At 45.0% G+C, this 19012-nt stretch overlaps 1 protein-coding gene across 1 annotated transcript in view; it reads left to right on the top strand.

The window, feature by feature from the left end:
• Positions 1-19012, top strand: part of LOC124016411 (syntaxin-8-like) — a 53174-nt gene that overhangs the window by 1421 nt on the left and 32741 nt on the right. Inside the window, exons 3-6 of the mRNA XM_046331970.1 lie at positions 1130-1224; positions 1566-1676; positions 6910-7040; positions 10310-10402. Coding sequence (XP_046187926.1) covers positions 1130-1224; positions 1566-1676; positions 6910-7040; positions 10310-10402 — 430 coding nt within the window. The remainder of the gene's footprint in view (positions 1-1129; positions 1225-1565; positions 1677-6909; positions 7041-10309; positions 10403-19012) is intronic.

The following is a 19012-nucleotide window of genomic DNA, read 5'->3' as shown; positions in this document are numbered from 1 at the left end:
TCCTGCTGAAAGGTGAATTCATCTCCCAGTGTCTGGTGGAAAGCAGACTGACCTAGGTTTATCTATAGGATTTTGCCTGTGATTACAGCTGTATTGCGTTTCTTTTTATCCTTTAGTCCCTGCCGATGACAAGCATACCCATAACATGATGCAGCCAAGAGTGGTACTCAGTGATGTGTTGTGTTGGATTTTCCCCAAACATAATGCTTTCTATTCAGGACAAAAAGTTAATTTCTTTGGCACATTTTTTTGCAGTATTAAGTGCCTTGTTGCAAACAGGATGCCTTATTTGGAATATTCTTATTCTTTGCAGGCTTCCCTTTTTCACTCTTTAATTTATGTCAGTATTGTGGAGTAACTACAATGTTGATGCATCCTCAGTTTTCTCATATCTCAACCGTATTAAACTCTAACTGTTTTAAAATCAACATTGGCCTCATGGTGAAATCCCTGAATGTTTTCCTTCCTCTCCGGCAACTGAGTTAGGAAGGACACCAGGGTCTTTGTAGTGACTCGTGTATTGATACACCATCCAAAGCCTAATTAACCACTTCAACACACTCAAAGGGATATTCAGCATCTACTTTTTAAAGTTGTACACATCTACCAATCAGTACCCTTCTTTGCGAGGCATTGAGAAACCCCCCTGGTCTATGTGGTTGAATCTGTGATTCAAATTCACTACTCGATTGAGGGACCTTACAATTATCTGTATGTGTGGGGTACAGAGATGAGGTAGTTATAAAAAAATAATAATGTTAACCACTTTTATTGAACAGTGAAATAGTACATGCAACTTATTCTGCGATTTGTTGAGCACATTTCTACTCCTGAACATATTTAGGCTTGCTATAACAAAGGGGTTGAATACTTGTTGACTAAAGACATTTCAGCTTTTCATTTTGTATTAATTGCGAACATTTTCTACAAACAAAATTCCACATTGACATTATGGGATATTGTGTGTAGATCAGTGACACACAATCTCAATTTAATCCATTTTAAATGCAGGCTGTAACACAACAAAATGTGGAAAATGTAAAGGAGTGTGAATACTTTCTAAAGACACTGTAGCTACTGTATTTCATGCTTCGGAATTGATTGTAGAAGTGTTTATTTGTCTGTCCAGATGAACATGACACTACGAGCGTCGCTACAGAAGCTGAAACAGAACATCAACCAGCTCAGAGAAAGTTTGCTCCGAGTCTCGTCCTCCCGGCGCATGTATCCTTCCTTTCACCACATGATCACTGGTCCTCCTGGTCATGTGACTGATGACACGCAGCACAGTGCCCCAAACCGGTTTGGTTTCACATTCATGACACTGCATAGTAGTTGTATGTGAAGGTCCTGTATGTAAAGGTCCTGTAGAGGGCAGTGTTTTGTAATAAATTGCTTCAATCCTTCACTCTCTGCAATGGAAATCTGTGATTTGCATTGTCTGTTACTTTATAGATGAATGTTAGTAAAAATAATAGTCCATTTTCTTGTTAATCATGTTGTGGGGTCTAAATTATGTATTTATTTTTACCATAATCTCGACCTTAATACAACCGCCCTTCCAGAATGCAGTCGGAAGCCGATCGGAGACAGAACCTTGTTGACGACCTGGTCACCAGGGACAAGCAGCTAAATGCCACGTTCAAGGGTGACGTTACACAGCCAGAGCCCTCGAGGTATTTCTCCCTCTTACAGTTCATTAAGTGTAAGTCATTTACACACCCTCGAGGTATTTCTCCCTCTTACAGTTCATTAAGTATAAGTCATTTACACACACACAGCTCGTTAAGTATAAGTCATTTACACACACACACACACACACACACACACACACACACACACACACACACACACACACACACACACACACACACACACACACACACACACACACACACACACACACACACACACACACACACACACACACACACACACACACACACACACACACACACACACACAGCTCATTAAGTCTCCTTTTAGCATACGCCACTCATTGTAAGTGAATGTAAATAGACCAGAACCTGAACAGCAGTCATAGGCAATTGGTGATGCACCAAAGCCCGTCCTGCCTGCGCAGAACTATCTCTTTCTATCTGCTAGTGCTGCCAATTAATCCCAGTCTTGACTTTGTCTCAGCCCAGATGTGTCTAAAGGGTCTAACGGATCCACGGCCACTAACTTTGTGTGTAAAGGAAGTCTTTAGGCTTCCGTACGACCTTTTGCCTGAGCCCATTGGACGCCTTTGGAAGTCTAGTCTGCCATATTGGGGCCCGGTGCAGGGATGTTGACTTCTACTCCGCTCAGTTTCTCATTCATCAAGAGGCTTTGCTTGCCTTGCACTGGTGATCACACGCTTGGCACTTCCCGAAACTGGTACACTGAGGCTCAGTGAAAATATTAAAGGGGTCGGATGTGCAACCCAAGCTTTTCGAGTTTATAGTTTATCACTCTCCGCTGAGCTCATATCCTCATCCTGTCATCCTCATCTGCCAGTGGACCAATCAAAGCACTGGACGCCACCGGCTATATCCTGTATTCTCATATTATTCTTAATTGTAGTGACAGCTCTGTACAGGAGCTTAGGAAAACACTTTGGGAAATGGTCATTACTTAGCATCGGGCTTGACCTGCTCCATCCCAGGTGACATATATTTGGACAGCCAGGAGGTGAAATGAATGACGCTCACTCAGTGGTAACGGCATGGACTTCCGCTGTCAGGTTTTGAGAATGTTTTGTATGAAATTAAATGAGGGTCAAACTCCATTCATTTGACAGGATCGTGTTCTTTTAATAACGCACACGCAACAGGGATAATACAGAGGTTTTCAATTTGCCTTCAAGGAATAGTGGAATGGCCGTGTGTGGTAAAAGTGAGGTAAAACTCAGGATCAGTCATCGATTGATCAAATGAGCAGACTTTAGAAACGTTAACTATTTTCTCATCAGTCTGATCTGAGACTTTATACGTGTTTTACGTACTTTCTTGTGTGGATTAATCCACTTAGGGGCTGAAAGCGGGGAGGGAAGGGAACACTTGCTTTTATCTTTTTATAGATCCCACAGCCAATTACGAACATTGGTGGCCCATAACTAAATCAAATGGCAACTAATGAATTACACAGTTGATCTTACTCTTGTGATCTTACCGTTTCAAGTTTCCCCGGGAAAATATACAGTACCAGTCAAACGTTTGGACACACCTACTCATTCCAGGGTTTTTCTTTATTTTTACTATTTTTTACATTGTGGAATAATAGAGAAAGACATACAAAATATTAAATAACACATATGGAATCATGCAGTAACCCAAAAAGTGTTTAAAAAAAAATCTAAATATACTTGATATTTTTTCTTCTTCAAAGTAGCCACCCTTTGCCTTGATGACGGCAGGTAGCCTAGTGGTTAGAGAGTTGGGCCAGTAACCGAAAGGTTGCTCGATCAAATCCCCGAGCTGACAAGGTAAAAATCTGTAATTCTGCCCCTGAACAAGGCAGTTAACCCACTGTTCCTAGGCTGTCATTGTAAATAAGAATTTGTTCTTAACTGACTTGCCTAAATAAAGGTTCAATCAAAAAAATGAGAGCTTTGCACACTCTTGGCATTCTCTCAACCAGCTTCACCTGGAATGCTTTTCTTTCCTTAATGCTTTTGAGCCAATCAGTTGTGTTATGACAAGGTAGGGGTGGTATACAGAAGATATCCCTATTTGGTAAAAGACCAAGTCCATATTATGGCAAGAACAGCTCAAATAAGAAAAAAGAAACGACAGTCAGACTTTACTTTAAGACATGAAGGTCAGTCAATCCGGAAAACTTCAATAACTTTTAAAGTTTCTTCAAGTGCAGTTGCAAAAACCATCAAGTGCTATGATGAAACTTTCTCTCATGAGGACCGTCACAGGAAAGGAAGACTCAGTTACCTCTGCAGTAGAGGACAAGTTCATTAGTTACCAGCCTCAGAAATTGCAACCCAAATAAATGCTTCACATAGTTCAAGTAACAGTCACATCTCAATATCAACTGTTCACATGAGACTGCGTGAATCAGGCCTTCATGGTCGAATTGCTGCAAGAAACCACTACTAAAGGACACCAATAAAAAGAAGAGACTTCCTTGGGCCAAGAAACACGAGCAATGGACATTAGACCGGTGGAAATCTGTCCTTTGGTCTGATGAGTCCAAATTTTATATTTGTGGTTCCAACCACAGTGTCTTTCTGAGACGCAGAGTAGGTGAACGAAGGATCTCCGCATGTGTGGTTCCCACCGTGAAGCATGGAGGAGGACGTGTGATGGTGTGGGGGTGCTTTGCTGGTGACGCTCTCTGTGATTTATTTAGAATTCAAGGCATACTTAACCAGCATGTCTACCACAACATTCTGCAGCGATACGCCATCCCATCTGGTTTGCGCTTAGTGGGACTATCATTTGTTTTTCAACAGGACATTGACCCAAAACACCTCCAGACTGTGTAAGGGCTATTTGACCATGAAGGAGAGTGATGGAGTGCTGCATCAGACCTGGCCTCTACAATCACCCAATCTCAACCCGATTGAGATGGTTTGGGATGAGTTGGACTGCAGAGTGAAGGAAAAGCAGACAACAAGTGCTCAGCATATGTGGGAACTCCTTTAAGACTGTTGGAAAAGCATTCCAGGTGAAGCTGGTTGAGAGGATGCCAAGAGTGTGTAAAGCTGTCATCAAGGCAAATGGCAAATATAAAATATGTTTTGATTTGTAACACTTTTTGGGTTACTACATGATTCCGTATGTGTTATTTCATAGTTTTGACGTCTTTCACTGTTATTCTACAATGTAGAAAATAGTAAAAATAAAGAAACCCTTGAATGAGTAGGTGTGTCTAAACTTTTGACTGGTACTGTGTTTTGATGTACAGTGTATTCTGTACTTTGATGCTGTGGGGTGGGTGGATGATTTGAGAGGGGGTGGGTAGTGGGTAGGTAGGCCTGGCACTTGGTGTGTGGTCTTTTGGGTGGGTGGGTATTAGCCTCGCTTGGATAACCTAAGCTGTTGGATTTTTTTTGAGGAGAGGGGTTGGTCCGGGATAAGGGGGCTTATTTTATGTGTGAAACAATACATTAGAGAGAGAGATTAGCCTCTAATCAAGCAAAGAAGGGACACGGCACCTCCATTTTGAAGGATCACTGCACCCCTGACCCCTTTGGAACACCCCCCAGCCCCTTTACCGCTCCTTTTCCCTTCATCAATCTCTCCTTATATTTCACGTTTTTAACCTTTATTTAACTAGACAAGTCAGTTTAGAACAAATTCTTATTTACAATGTCGGCCTACCAAAAGGGAACAGGCCTCCTGAAGGGGACGGGGGCTGGGATAAAATTAGTAAAAATAAGTAGGACATAACACACATCACAACAAGAGAGACACCACAAGTCTACATGAAGAGACTTTATATTTGATCACTCCTGCAACAAGTCGAAATTAGTTAAATCGGCCCTGTCCGAGTTAGAGCCTCAGAGGCCTGTCTGTCTATCGGGTCCTCGGCGGCAGTAGAGTGTGATGCGGGCTGCCCAGAGATGCCTGATTAAGTTGGCGGGCCCCAGTGGGCGGTTAATTGGATAAGCTTTAATCTTCACACAGTCGGGAGGAAGTGGAGATCGGCCACGCGGTAGGATAGTTACCAAACATGTCAGAAAGATTAGCTTAGCGCTGGCTGCCGGCCTCCTTGTCTCGCCCCGGCCGCCGCTGCTAAGTAAGCTGGGCCAAGGAGTAAAGAGAGGGAGTTGGGGTGCTTCAAATTTCACACTCGCCCCCGGAAAGAGGAAGGAAGGAGGTGGCGTCATGGCGCCATGCATGACACACATCACAACCAACTTTGAGCGCCAAGTTTGGACGTCCTGTCCAAGAGGAGAGGAACTTCACAACGTCCACAAGTATACCTATTTGAGGTTTCTGATCACACCATTACTTTACCTGGTGACATTGTGGTTTGTTATGAGCCTGGAATCACATCTACAATGACATATCTTTTCATTCTTTTCAACATAGTGTACCACAAGGATTTGATGAGCTGTATAATATTGTAGTAAATGGGCTTTGTTAAAGGAAGTGGAGGAGATTTCTTTTAAGTGCCTACTTCTGACAGCCAATGGCCACAATCCTAATATCCCTGACAGAACATGGCTGTCCCCCAAGGTCCCCTGACACCCAATGCCAGTCCTCCAGTCAGCTCTGTCTGAGGGGAATTGCTGGACCTGGGTCTGACCAGTAGGTGACACTGTCTTGACGGATGGGACTGATCTATCTGTGCTAACAGAGACCGTGACACTTCACCGCAACACAACCTCAGGGTCTGAGGCAGCCTCAGACAGCTTTTTCCCATTACCAGAAAAATAGCTCGAAACCACACAGCAGTGTAAAGCGCTACACAACACAACAAGAGCACTCTGGTCTGTTTGTGTGTGTGTCAGTCAGAGTGAAACTCGACTGGAAACTTGAGGGCCCGTGGCTGTGTATGATTAGCATGCAGTGTTTACATGTCGAACAAGCCGGTCCTCGTTTTTTTTTTTTTTTTTTTAAGCAACAAAAACATATCTGCTTCCTTGTTCAGAACGTAAAAACCAAACAAGAAAATAAACAAGCCTTGTCTCATCTGAAGGGTTTTGAAGGGAAGGACATGTTACAAAAAGCAACATCAGATGAGTAACATGAGTGTTACAGATGTAACCGCTTGCTACAGAGGCTGCACACGTATCCGTTGTACCGTGTTTGTTTGCGGAGCCGAGGGTTGACGGCGCGTGTCAGTAGTTCGGGCGCGTGTCAGTTGTTCGGACGCGTGTCCCGGTCAGGTGATTGACAGGCACAGCGAGTGCGTTCGGCTACACCCTTGGCATGCTGATCATGTTGTTGTTGTGACATTCTCCAGGTCGACCCTGATGGCTGGGGCGGGGGCAGAAGGGGGGGCCGCGGTCAACCCCTGGCTGGTCCACGAGCCAGAGGAGACCAGGGGCCTGGGCTTCTCCGCCATCAAACAGCAGCAGCAGCACATCATCGAAGGTAAGGTCACACCACGGTCAGATCGAAGTGCATGCTGCAGAACTGTCGGGTGGACTTAGGGGGTGTCGTCAGCTCTATTCGTTGTATATCTATCTGCAACGGTCAGAACGTTTCACATCACTGATTCTGAATAGACCCCTGATCAGATCTAGGATTAGCTTGTACCTTCAGAGTCCTAACTTTACCCAATAGAGGAGTGGGATGCATAACTGACCTGTGATCAGTGCCTCTAGTAGGAAACACAGAGGTGGCGGTCCACCTCGAGGCTACACCTTGATAACTAAATCCACACTGTCACAGGATGAGGTGAACACAGCAACTCACGTTCGGTAGATTCGTTTTCCCTGCCTCTCCCAGTTCCTAAATCGTTTCCACATGGACTGTAAAGGGCAACATCCAGGCTGACGCTAGTACAGTTCACCTGACTCAACATGACTCTCCTGTTATGTCTCCATTACGGTTCTGGCTGCAATCTGGCTATTGTCAGTTTGTCAGTATTGTGGGGATACAGTGAAACCGCATCAAGGTTTTGAGGCCCCATTGGGATTTCCAGATGGAAGTTTAGGGCCTATAGTGAGCGACCAAATCTGTGGTCGCCCAGATTCCTGTGGTGGTGTCAGTGTCAAATACAGAGACAAGGGGCCTTCTCTCCTCACCAATTCCCTGAACCCCCATGAAGCACATACTAAAACCTGGACAAACTCAGTGTAACACCACTCTGTAAAATTGTGATAGAATGATAGTTTCCCACAAGTTATGTATCCGTCTCTGTCACAAAGTCACTGTTCAGCTGCCCCTCTCCTTTTTCACCCAGTACTGTTAGAATAACAGAAGTCAGGCTGAGGTGTGCGTGTGTGTGTGTGTGTTTGTGCATAAGTGCATGTCTTTGCCATGCGTGTGTGTGTGTTTTAAGTGCTAGTGAGTCACCTGTGGCATGCTGCCCCCTAGTGTTTTTCCCCAGTGCTGAACCCCAATCGCGTCATTCCTACTCACCAAAGGGTTGCCCTGTGAAAGCAGTGCACGACCTTTCTCCCTCTCTACCAATGGGTCATTAAAGAAGAATTTCGGCATGTCTTTATAGTTTTTACCACCTCTCCGCTGCTACATCTGACACATTTTTGTGTGGATGCGTAATGTGCTCTAGAGTATTTGTATGGCAGTTGAATGGGGTTTTCCTTATTATGAGTTGTTTATTGATGAACTGTATAATGCAGGAATCATCAACTAGATTCAGCTATGGGACCATTTTTGTTTCTTCTTGAGGGGATGGTCAGGGGGACGGAACGCAATTACAGATCATTTGTCGACTGCAAATAGACCGCAAAGAAGCCCAAACGGATGTATTTCACTGAAACATAATATTTACTTACATTTGTATACGATCACGTATCTCTCTCTGTGATGAGTGTGAATACTTTGGAACAGATTTCCTAAATGAAGATCCCTTAGAGCTGATTTCGTGTTTTTACCGTCTGGTGTACAACAACTACAACAACCAATACAAATATATACAGTGCCTTCAGAAAGTATTCACACCCCTTGACTTTTTCCACATTTCGATGTGCAACGAGGTGGGATTAAAATTAATTTAAGTGCACTTTTATTTTTTTATTTATTTTTTTGTCAATGATCTACACAGAATACTCTGTCAAAGTGGGAAAAAAATTCCAACATTTGCAAAAGAAGCAAGAGAAATGAAACACTAATATATCTTGATTGCATAAGTGTTCATCGATACATGTTACAATCACCTTTGGCAGCGATTACAGCTGTGATTATTTCTGGATAAACTTTGCACACCTGGATTATACAACAATTGTACATCATTCTTCAAGCTTTGTCCAGCTGGTTGTAGATCGTCGCTAGATCATTGCCATTTTCAAGTCCCGCCAAAGATTTTCAAGTGGATTTAAGTCAAAACTGTAACTAGGCCACTCAGGAACATTCAATGTCTTGATAAGCAACTCCAGTGTATATTTGGCCTTGTGTTTTAGGTTATTGTCCTGCTGAAAGGTGAATTTCTCTCCCCGTCTGAACCAGGTTTTCCTCTAGAATTTTGCCTGTGCCTAGCTCTATTCCGTTTATGTTTATCCTTAAACAATCTGTAGTCCATGCTGATGACAAGTATACCCATTACATGATGAAGCCACCACGCTTGAAAATATGAAGAGTATGATGCGTTGTTTGATTTGCCCCAAACATAATTCTTTGTATTCAGGACATAAAGTTAATGTATTTTACTTTAGTGCCTTGTTGCAATTTTTTGTTTTGGAATATTTGTATTCTGTACAGGCTTCTTTCTTTTCACAGTATTATGAATTAACTACAATGTTTTTGATCCATCCTCAGTGTTCTCCCATCACAGCCATTAAACTCTGGAACTGTTTTAAAATCACCATTGGCCTCATGGTGAAGTCCTGGAGCAGTTTCCTTCCTCTCCGGCAACTGAGTTAGGAAGGACACCTGTATCTTTGTAGTGACTGGGTGTATTGATACACCATCCAAAGTGTAATTAATAACTTCACCATGCTCAAAGGGATATTCATTGTCAGTTTTTATTTTATTTATGTATTTAAAAAAAAATAGGTGCCCTTCTTTGCAAGGCTTTGGAAAACCTCCCTGGTCTTTGTGGTTGAATCTGTGTTTGAAATTGTGTTTGAAATTTGACTGAGGGACCTTACAATTATCTGCATGTGTGGGGTACAGCGAGGAGGTAGTCATTCAAAAATCATGTTAAACACTATTATTGCACACAGAGTGAGTCCATGTAACTTATTATGTGACTTGTTGAGCACATTTTTTACTCCTGAACTTATTTAGGCTTGCCATAACAAAGGTGTTGAATACTTGACTCAAGACATTTCAGTTTTCATTTTTAAATTAAATTGTTAACATAAAATGTAAAAATAATAATAATAAAAAAGGGGTGTTGTGTGTAGGCCAGCGGCCCCAAAAAATCCAAATGGGATCCATTTTAAATTCAGGCTGTTCTTTCTGAAGGCACTGTAGATATATACTTTTGAGGAAACAAATGTGTAGTTTAGCAGGTTGTCATCATAGTATCAACGCTTACCTTTGCAGGATTTGTATTTCTTTGCTCAGAAAAGTTGGAGGGCCAAATAAAATCACCCTTGGGCCCACGAACCACCAGTTGGGGAACCCTGGTATAATGTATGGGTCTCTCTCTTATGGAGCCTTTCTCTATTTCTGTCTGTCTCTCTATCATGCTGAACAGGGATGAGTTAACCCCTTTCTCTCTCTCTGAACAGTTCAGGATGCTGGGTTGGACGCGTTAGCCGCCGTCATCAGCCGACAGAAGCTGATGGGTCAGGATATAGGCAACGAGCTGGACGAGCAGAATGGTAAGGAGGGGTGTGTGTGTCTGTCTCTGTGTGTGTGTGTGATTGGTACATCTACTATTGCTTCTGCAACCTACTCTGCGTCAATCAGAAAAGTCCACCCTACCTTTCAGCCCTACAGTAAGACACAAGCTCTTTATCATATTATGTGTGTGTCTCTCCCTAACAAGGGGAGGGTGTATATAGTTCATGCATAGTTCTACCAGCCACACCCCACTCCAAACCACTGTGTGAAATCAATCAGACACGCTATTATTTCAGTCATGGAACAGGGGTCAGTACCCTTTAATGGTGCTCCAAAACAACTTGGTCAGAGTCACAGAATTAAGTGAAGTGTTCATCCCAAATGGCACCCGGTTACCTACAAAGTGCACTACATTTGTGCGCCGTATAGGGAATAGGGTGTCATTTGGGACGGAGACGATGTACGTCTATGGTTAAAGTGACCTCACGGTGAGCTCTCAGAAAACGTCTAGCCGTCCTTGGAGAAGCACTCTGCTGGGGGTGGATCTGTGACTGCGTCAGGCTGTATGGTCTGGTTAGGAGGAATGTGAGCTTCCTGACGCACTGTTTTAATGCGTTTGCCGAGAGAGTCAAGTGCTGTCCTGGAATCAGATCCGCTTTGAGGTAATGTCTGTGTTGCTGTAAATAGCTCTGTCATAGGAGGCAGGCGGCGGGCAGAAGGCAGGTCTGAGCATATCGCTCCGGTTCGTCTACAGATGGAGGCACTTGAGAAAAGGTTGTAGGATGCCAGATAGTCATCATCCGCCTCTCGCAGGACCATTAGATCTCATTGTTTCCTCAACTGTACACTACATCTCAACTATACATTTCTTAGTTGTAACCACAAGAGACTCCAGTGTCGCCTGATTATTCGTTTTAAATGTCCAACGCAGCCGTTTTTATCTCGATATCAAATCATTTCTGGGTAACATTTAAGTACCTTACTGGGATTGTTTTCAATAAAACCAATCTAAAATTAACAAAAATAGCTTTTGTAGCGAAGAACAATTTCTTCAGCAACAATTTTGCCCGGACTGTCTGGGAGTGGTCTGAGTGGGGAGGGGGAAACGGAAAACTTGCTGTTATTGGCAGAGTGGTTTGGGACTCTGTTTCTTATTGGTGTATTAACTCATTTACCATCTGGTGTTGTCACCAGGCAGTCCAAACAGGCAGACATTTCAGGCTGCCTTTTCAAACAGCACTTACACTAAAAGGGCATTACCATCATTTTCACAGTATTATTCTAACATCCTAGTGTGGAAATATATATAAAACACAAGAAAATATTTTTTGACTGCATTTTTTTTTTTGAAGGCCCCCCCCAAAAAACGATCACTTGTCACTTTTGACCTTTTGTCTACATTCAAAGAGATGATTTCTGAGGACAGAACAGGTTAGGGCCCTCGTGATGTGTGGAGGACACCCAAAGCCCATAGGAGGCAGAGGAAAGATGCTTGGTGTCACTGTATATTGACTGTAGAGCGTATAGAGTGAGTGGGCTTAGTGGTCTGATAGAGGAACGTTACACAGAGTTCATTAGTTCCTGCTTGCTGTTCTTGGCATGTTCCCGGGCCGCACCACAACGCCACAACCCCGGGGGGCCAGACAATTAGTGGGCCGTTGGACTAAATGGTGCTTTTCTTTCCTCCGCCATGAGCACAATGTGATGACATGATTGATGTTCTCTCCCTAAAGAGCCCAGACTCCTTCCTCTGGGACATTGTAAATGTAGGCTACATCCCAATAATGTTAAATAGCTTCTTAGTTATCTTGTTTTAGCTATCGATGGTCATAACGGAGAGGAGCGGATGAAGCCATAAGCCCCAAAATCACACCACTTTTGTTTATATTCTTCAGCCGTTTTGATGGACACCGATGAATATTCAATGCATATTTCAATGTATTTATAGTGTGTTTGTTTGAGACGGCCAGTTCCAAGTTCGGTCAGATGACTTTGTATGGTCCTTTTCTGAGGCTGTGCTCCGATCCCACAGGGATGTGTAATCGAATGACCTTTTGAGATGGAAACAAACGAGTTTCCCTTCTGCTGCTGGGAACAAACAGTAGACGTTTGGCCTGCGATCCTCCCCGAGTCAGAGAGAGGGTAGCGCACGGCTTGATTGTTTCAGCCTGCTCTCCTCTCACCTTATTGAGCTAGAGAGGGATCATTGGTTCCCCTTTAATCCTCAAGAGTCCGAACCGGCGCATTTTTTTCCCCTCTTTTCGCCTTTCTTTTTTAAGTGCGTGGCGTCACAGTGTTTCCAATAACGAGACTTCGGGGCGGGAAAAACGTCCGACGCGGCGGCTGTAAGTGGAACTGAGAGTCCGGACCCGATGCCCCCGCAGCAAGCGAGCGGAGCAGGCGCATGAAATCTTCAGCCCTGATACAAAGTGGCTTTTTCATATTTTAGCGAGGTAGTCCACATTCCCCTAAAGTGCACTTTGTCCAAAGATTTTGATAACGGCTCTCTCTCTCTTTCACTCTTTCCATATTTTCGATCACGACCGACTGCTTCTCCAAACGCTGCCTAGTCCCCTGTGCATGTTCGAACCTCGAACCAGGTCCGCCTGGTTGAAATTGAAACCAAACCCGGCAAGTGAGAGTGTTAGGAGGCCAGCCTGGTCACACGGACCGGCCCACCTGTATGCCTGTCCCCAGGGGTATTACTTAGAGGTGATAAACAGAGGGATGAGGTGGGGGGGGGGGCTCCAATAGTGGATCAGTCCAACATCTTGCAGTCTCCAACCGGCTTCCCATCTGAATTTACAGTGGGGCTCAGAGTTCACGAGACCAACTGACTATAACTCACCCGGTCTCACACATAGGCCCTCAGGGCTCTGGAGCCTTCAGGCTTCCCTCGCTTTCTCTCTTCCTCCCCTCGTTACCTCTGCCCTTCTCTGTATTTTCTCCCCTTATGCCTCGATCCCACCGACAGTGTCGTTGTATTTTGGTAAACCAGAAGTACATTAGTTTCCAACTGAGCGCCGCGTTTGCCTTGCAGCATTGCGTTGCAGAGGCAGTTGCAGTGTGTTCTGTGTGATGCAGACGTTGGATTTCTCCAACGTCTGCATCAATCTGTGTGCGTAGACGGCTTGGCAGAAATGGTAGCAGAAGGTGAATGTTGAACTTTCGTTGCACACACATCCCGAGGATGCCACGTACCATTTTGCGCAATAACGCTATGGGTGTGATCGAGGCATTAACCTCTCTTTTACCCTCTCTTTCCTCTATCTTTCTCTCTCTCACTTTAATTTCCCTCTCTTTCTCTCTCCCTACTTTTCCCTCTTACTCTCTGCCTCCTCTTTACCTCCTCTGCCCCTTCCATCTCTAACTCCTCTCACTCCACCTACCCCTCTCTCTACCTCCTCTCTCTCCACCTACCCCTCTCTCTACCTCCTCTCTCTCCACCTACCCCTCTCTCTACCTCCTCTCTCTCCACCTACCCCTCTCTCTACCTCCTCCTCTCTCTACCTCCTCTCTCTCCACCTACCCCTCTCTCTACCTCCTCTCTCTCCACCTACCCCTCTCTCCACCTACCCCTCTCTCTACCTCCTCTCTCTCTACCTACCCCTCTCTCTACCTACCCCTCTCTCTACCTACCCCTCTCTCTACCTACCCTTCTCTCCACCTACCCCTCTCTCCACCTACCCCTCTCTCCACCTCCTCTCTCTCCACCTACCCTTCTCTCTCTCTCCTCTCTCCACCTACCCTTCTCTCTCCACCTACCCCTCTCTCCCTCCTCTCTCTCCACCTACCCCTCTCTCTCCCTCCTCTCACTCCACCTACCCCTCTCTTCCTCCTCTCTCTCCACCTACCCCTCTCTCCCTCCTCTCTATCCACCTACCCCTCTCTCCACCTACCCCTCTCTCCACCTACCCCTCTCTCTACCTCATCTCTCTCCACTCTCCACTCCTTCTCTCTCTCCCCTCTGTGTGAGTTATGGCCGAGATGTCATGGTCCCAGAAGAGGTGTGGGACAGGTGGAAAAATAGGATATATCACACAGCGTGGTGAGCAGGGGAGGCCAGGGAAGGACTTCAAACAGCCAGGCATACTGATTGTTATTGTCCTGGGAGTTCCCATTCTTGATTTAGGGTCTGAACAGTCCGCATAGGGCCCCACAGACCTTGCAGGGTGCTGGGGGAGAGGAAGCCGTGGCTGCAGGCTGGAGAAACTGGTGGGTGACTTGAATCCGCACCAAATCAAGCCATGCCACCCTGAAGACATCATACCACCCAGGTTCTGATGGGCATTCTGTATTTGATGGTACAATTAAGAATGTGCTGGTGTTTTAAAAAGGTCTTTAAGCTATAGGGCTATTTACACAAATGCATGATGGAATGCGGGCCTGCAGGCACGCACACACTCAGGGAACACACACACACTCACACACACACACTCACACACACATCTACCTAACAGAACAGTTAATGCTTTATATGCGCTTATATGAGACACAGAGGTTCGATTAATGTTTTCTGCATACTTCATGAGAATAAGCGTTTGGAATGTTTTTCTTGCCGAGTTGTACTTAAATGACCCGTATTATTGCTTCGTACAGCTTTGTAGGTGCTGCATTTCTTACTTGTATTAAATGACAAAATGGACAACGTAAAAAGTAACGGGATAGCATGATGCTTATGGAGAGGCAGAGAAAATGTTTTTCATTTGAAAAGCCTAGACTCTGACAGTTCGAGTGTTCCCTCTCTCCGTCTTTTTAGGGGTTCTGTTTTTCTCCTGATCTCAGTCCTGTTGCAGTGTTTCCCTGTAAATAGATTAAGCTCTGTGCCCGGAGCTAGCCTCTGACCTGAGTGCAGTGGAGGTTGCAGTCGGCTCCTTTTTTGGGAAAGAGCTTGAAGCCAGGGTCATCTGTGAAGGTGACCTGTTATGAGTGTAAGAAATGAACCCGAGGCCCTCGGGTTTCTCTTCCAGCCCCGTCTTTAAAAAATCATAATGAAATGGTGAGGAAGAGTTGAGCAAAGTAGTACCAATTTCAATCCCCAAGCTTTGCAGGTGTGAACTGTGAAGACAAGAAATACTTTAGATCTTTTTTTTGTCTTCAATACCTATAAAAAGAAAAAGTGAATCTTAAGTTTTTGGGTGTGAAGATTATTTATGATGTGCGTCATCACCAGGCGTATTCACATTTCCGACATGATGTGGCAGAAATCAACCATATTTCTTTCTTTCCAAATTCAATGTGGCAGAAAATGTGCCTGTGCGTCTCACTAAATGTGTAGAATCAACTTTGTTTGACTTTATTGGTGTTGATATTTCTCTGATTCGGGTCTGGAACAATGACATCAGCCCTTGTCACAGTGGTCTGTGATTATGAGTGACGGCCAGTCTTGTAAAAGTGGGTCTTTTCGCGGGGCTGTGGAGGGTTCCAGCTGTAGGGACTAGTTTTCCACAATACACCCTCACTTTGGTTGGAATAACCAGGGAAATGGGGGTGTGTGGTTAAGCGTTTGCACACACACACACACACACACACACACACACACACACACACACACACACACACACACACACACACACACACACACACACACACACACACACACACACACACACACACACACACACACACACACACACACACACACACACACACACACACACACACACACACACACACACACACACACACCATTTCATTCCAGGGTTTGTCTCTCTTCCCAATTACAAGCCTCATTAAAAATCCAACATAGTCGACATGGGCTGATCAAATGGATGGATGAGTTCATTTATTTTCCACACATTGTTTGATGCTATTTGATCAGCCCATTTATTTTCCACACCCTGTTTGATGCTATTTGATCAGCCCATTTATTTTCCACACACTGTTTGATGCTATTTGATCAGCCCATTTATTTTCCACACATTGTTTGATGCTATTTGATCAGCCCATTTATTTTCCACACCCTGTTTGATGCTATTTGATCAGCCCATTTATTTTCCACACCCTGTTTGATGCTATTTGATCAGCCCATTTATTTTCCACACACTGTTTGATGCTATTTGATCAGCCCATTTATTTTCCACACATTGTTTGATGCTATTTGATCAGCCCATTTATTTTCCACACCCTGTTTGATGCTATTTGATCAGCCCATTTATTTTCCACACACTGTTTGATGCTATTTGATCAGCCCATTTATTTTCCACACACTGTTTGATGCTATTTGATCAGCCCATTTATTTTCTACACGCTGTTTGATGCTATTTGATCAGCCCATTTATTTTCCACACCCTGTTTGATGCTATTTGATCAGCCCATTTATTTTACACACCCTGTTTGATGCTATTTGATCAGCCCATTTATTTTCCACACCCTGTTTGATGCTATTTGATCAGCCCATTTATTTTCCACACACTGTTTGATGCTATTTGATCAGCCCATTTATTTTCCACACCCTGTTTGATGCTATTTGATTAGCCCATTTATTTTCCACACACTGTTTGATGCTATTTGATCAGCCCATTTATTTTCCACACCCTGTTTGATGCTATTTGATTAGCCCATTTATTTTCCACACACTGTTTGATGCTATTTGATCAACAAAGTTTCCCGCTAAACCGAGCCCCTTCAACCCCCACACACACAAACCTTTCAGAGGAATCAGCCACTGCTGTTTGTTCCATTTTCTTTCCTTCCTCTTTCCTCCACCTCTTCTCCACTTTAATAACTAGACTGTGGTCCCGCGACGACTCCCCCAAATGTCAAGCCGGGACCTCTGTGGGTACTCCTGCCTGGCTCTGCTTTGCTAATAACACTCTGAGTGGATTTCACCATCGCTAGGCAACACGGTGTCCATGTCTTTCTGTTAGAGGGCTATATTTTTGTTCAGAAGTGAGCTCATTCGGAACAGAGAGAGGGAAACGAAACTTAATATAGATTAAGATCTGCCGGTGGAACATGACGGACAGATCCAGAAGGAAGAACGCCTTGAACAGCTAACAATGCACGTGACCTAAACATCCAGGATTGTTATGTCTAACAATCTTAGGAAGTGTCAGACGTGTATCCTTTTCTGTATGAGTAAGTGATCATAATAGGAGTCTATCGTAATAGGAGTCTATTGTCAGTGTTGAGTGTTGAGGATGGGCCTATGGGCTAGCCTGGTACCCAGATCTGGTAGTGCGGTATAGCCAACTCTTATGGTTGTTTTGGAGAATGTTTGGCATGACAATGACCATACCGTATATAGGACCTGTGAAGATGGCACACAGATCTGCGACCAGGCTATCTCTAGCCCTCAATAGTTAGCACCGACTACCACCCTCGCTCTTTGTAAAGGAGTCTTTATGCTGGGGGGGGGATATGATTCTATGATACAGAATTAGTCTGTTAGTTCCCACTAATAATCACATCATTGATTCACTGCTGCCTGGGAACTCTAATGAGGCCTGGGAACTCTAATGAGGTCCAAATAAATAGTGGAACCCGGGAAGATTCTGGACCGTTTGTTAGAACTGCTGGAGGACCAGTGACCACACCAGTGGGGTGGTCAACCCTGGCTGTGGCGAACAGAGCTCTTGGTCACACTCTTCAGAGAAACAGTCCCGCGAACCAATAAATGTACGCTAATGGCGGCGCTCGCCGTCAGGGCAGAGCCGGGTTGCCGGGGCGGAGTCGGCGATTGATTTAACGCCCGTCCTCTTTGCTCCAGCTGCGAGCCAAGGGTAGGGTGGTCAGGTAACCTTGGTCAGCTCTCCCGCTATCTCTCTCAGAATGACCTTCTTGATCCAAATCAGTCAGGTTTCAAGACTAGTCATTCAACTGAGACTGCTCTTCTCTGTATCACAGAGGCGCTCCGCACCGCTAAAGCTAACTCTCTCTCCTCTGCTCTCATCCTTCTAGACCTATCGGCTGCCTTCGATACTGTGAACCATCAGATCCTCCTCTCCACCCTCTCCGAGTTGGGCATCTCCGGCGCGGCCCGCGCTTGGATTGCGTCCTACCTGACAGGTCGCTCCTACCAGGTGGCGTGGCGAGAATCTGTCTCCTCACCACGCGCTCTCACCACTGATGTCCCCCAGGGCTCTGTTCTAGGCCCTCTCCTATTCTCGCTATACACCAAGTCACTTGGCTCTGTCATAACCTCACATGGTCTCTCCTATCATTGCTATGCAGACGACACACAATTAATCTTCTCCTTTCCCCCTTCTGATGACCAGGTGGCGAATCGCATCTCTGCATGTCTGGCAGACATATCGGTGTGGATGACGGATCACCACCTCAAGCTGAACTTCGGCAAGACGGAGCTGCTCTTCCTCCCGGGGAAGGACTGCCCGTTCCATGATCTCGCCATCACGGTTGACAACTCCATTGTGTCCTCCTCCCAGAGCGCTAAGAACCTTGGCGTGATCCTGGACAACACCCTGTCGTTCTCAACTAACATCAAGGCGGTGGCCCGTTCCTGTAGGTTCATGCTCTACAACATCCGCAGAGTACGACCCTGCCTCACACAGGAAGCGGCGCAGGTCCTAATCCAGGCACTTGTCATCTCCCGTCTGGATTACTGCAACTCGCTGTTGGCTGGGCTCCCTGCCTGTGCCATTAAACCCCTACAACTCATCCAGAACGCCGCAGCCCGTCTAGTGTTC

Source organism: Oncorhynchus gorbuscha, linkage group LG26, assembly GCF_021184085.1.
Source record: "Oncorhynchus gorbuscha isolate QuinsamMale2020 ecotype Even-year linkage group LG26, OgorEven_v1.0, whole genome shotgun sequence".
Taxonomy (NCBI): domain Eukaryota; kingdom Metazoa; phylum Chordata; class Actinopteri; order Salmoniformes; family Salmonidae; genus Oncorhynchus; species Oncorhynchus gorbuscha.
The sequence above is the reverse complement of the archived record's forward strand: the minus strand, read 5'-3'. Positions and strand labels throughout refer to the sequence as shown.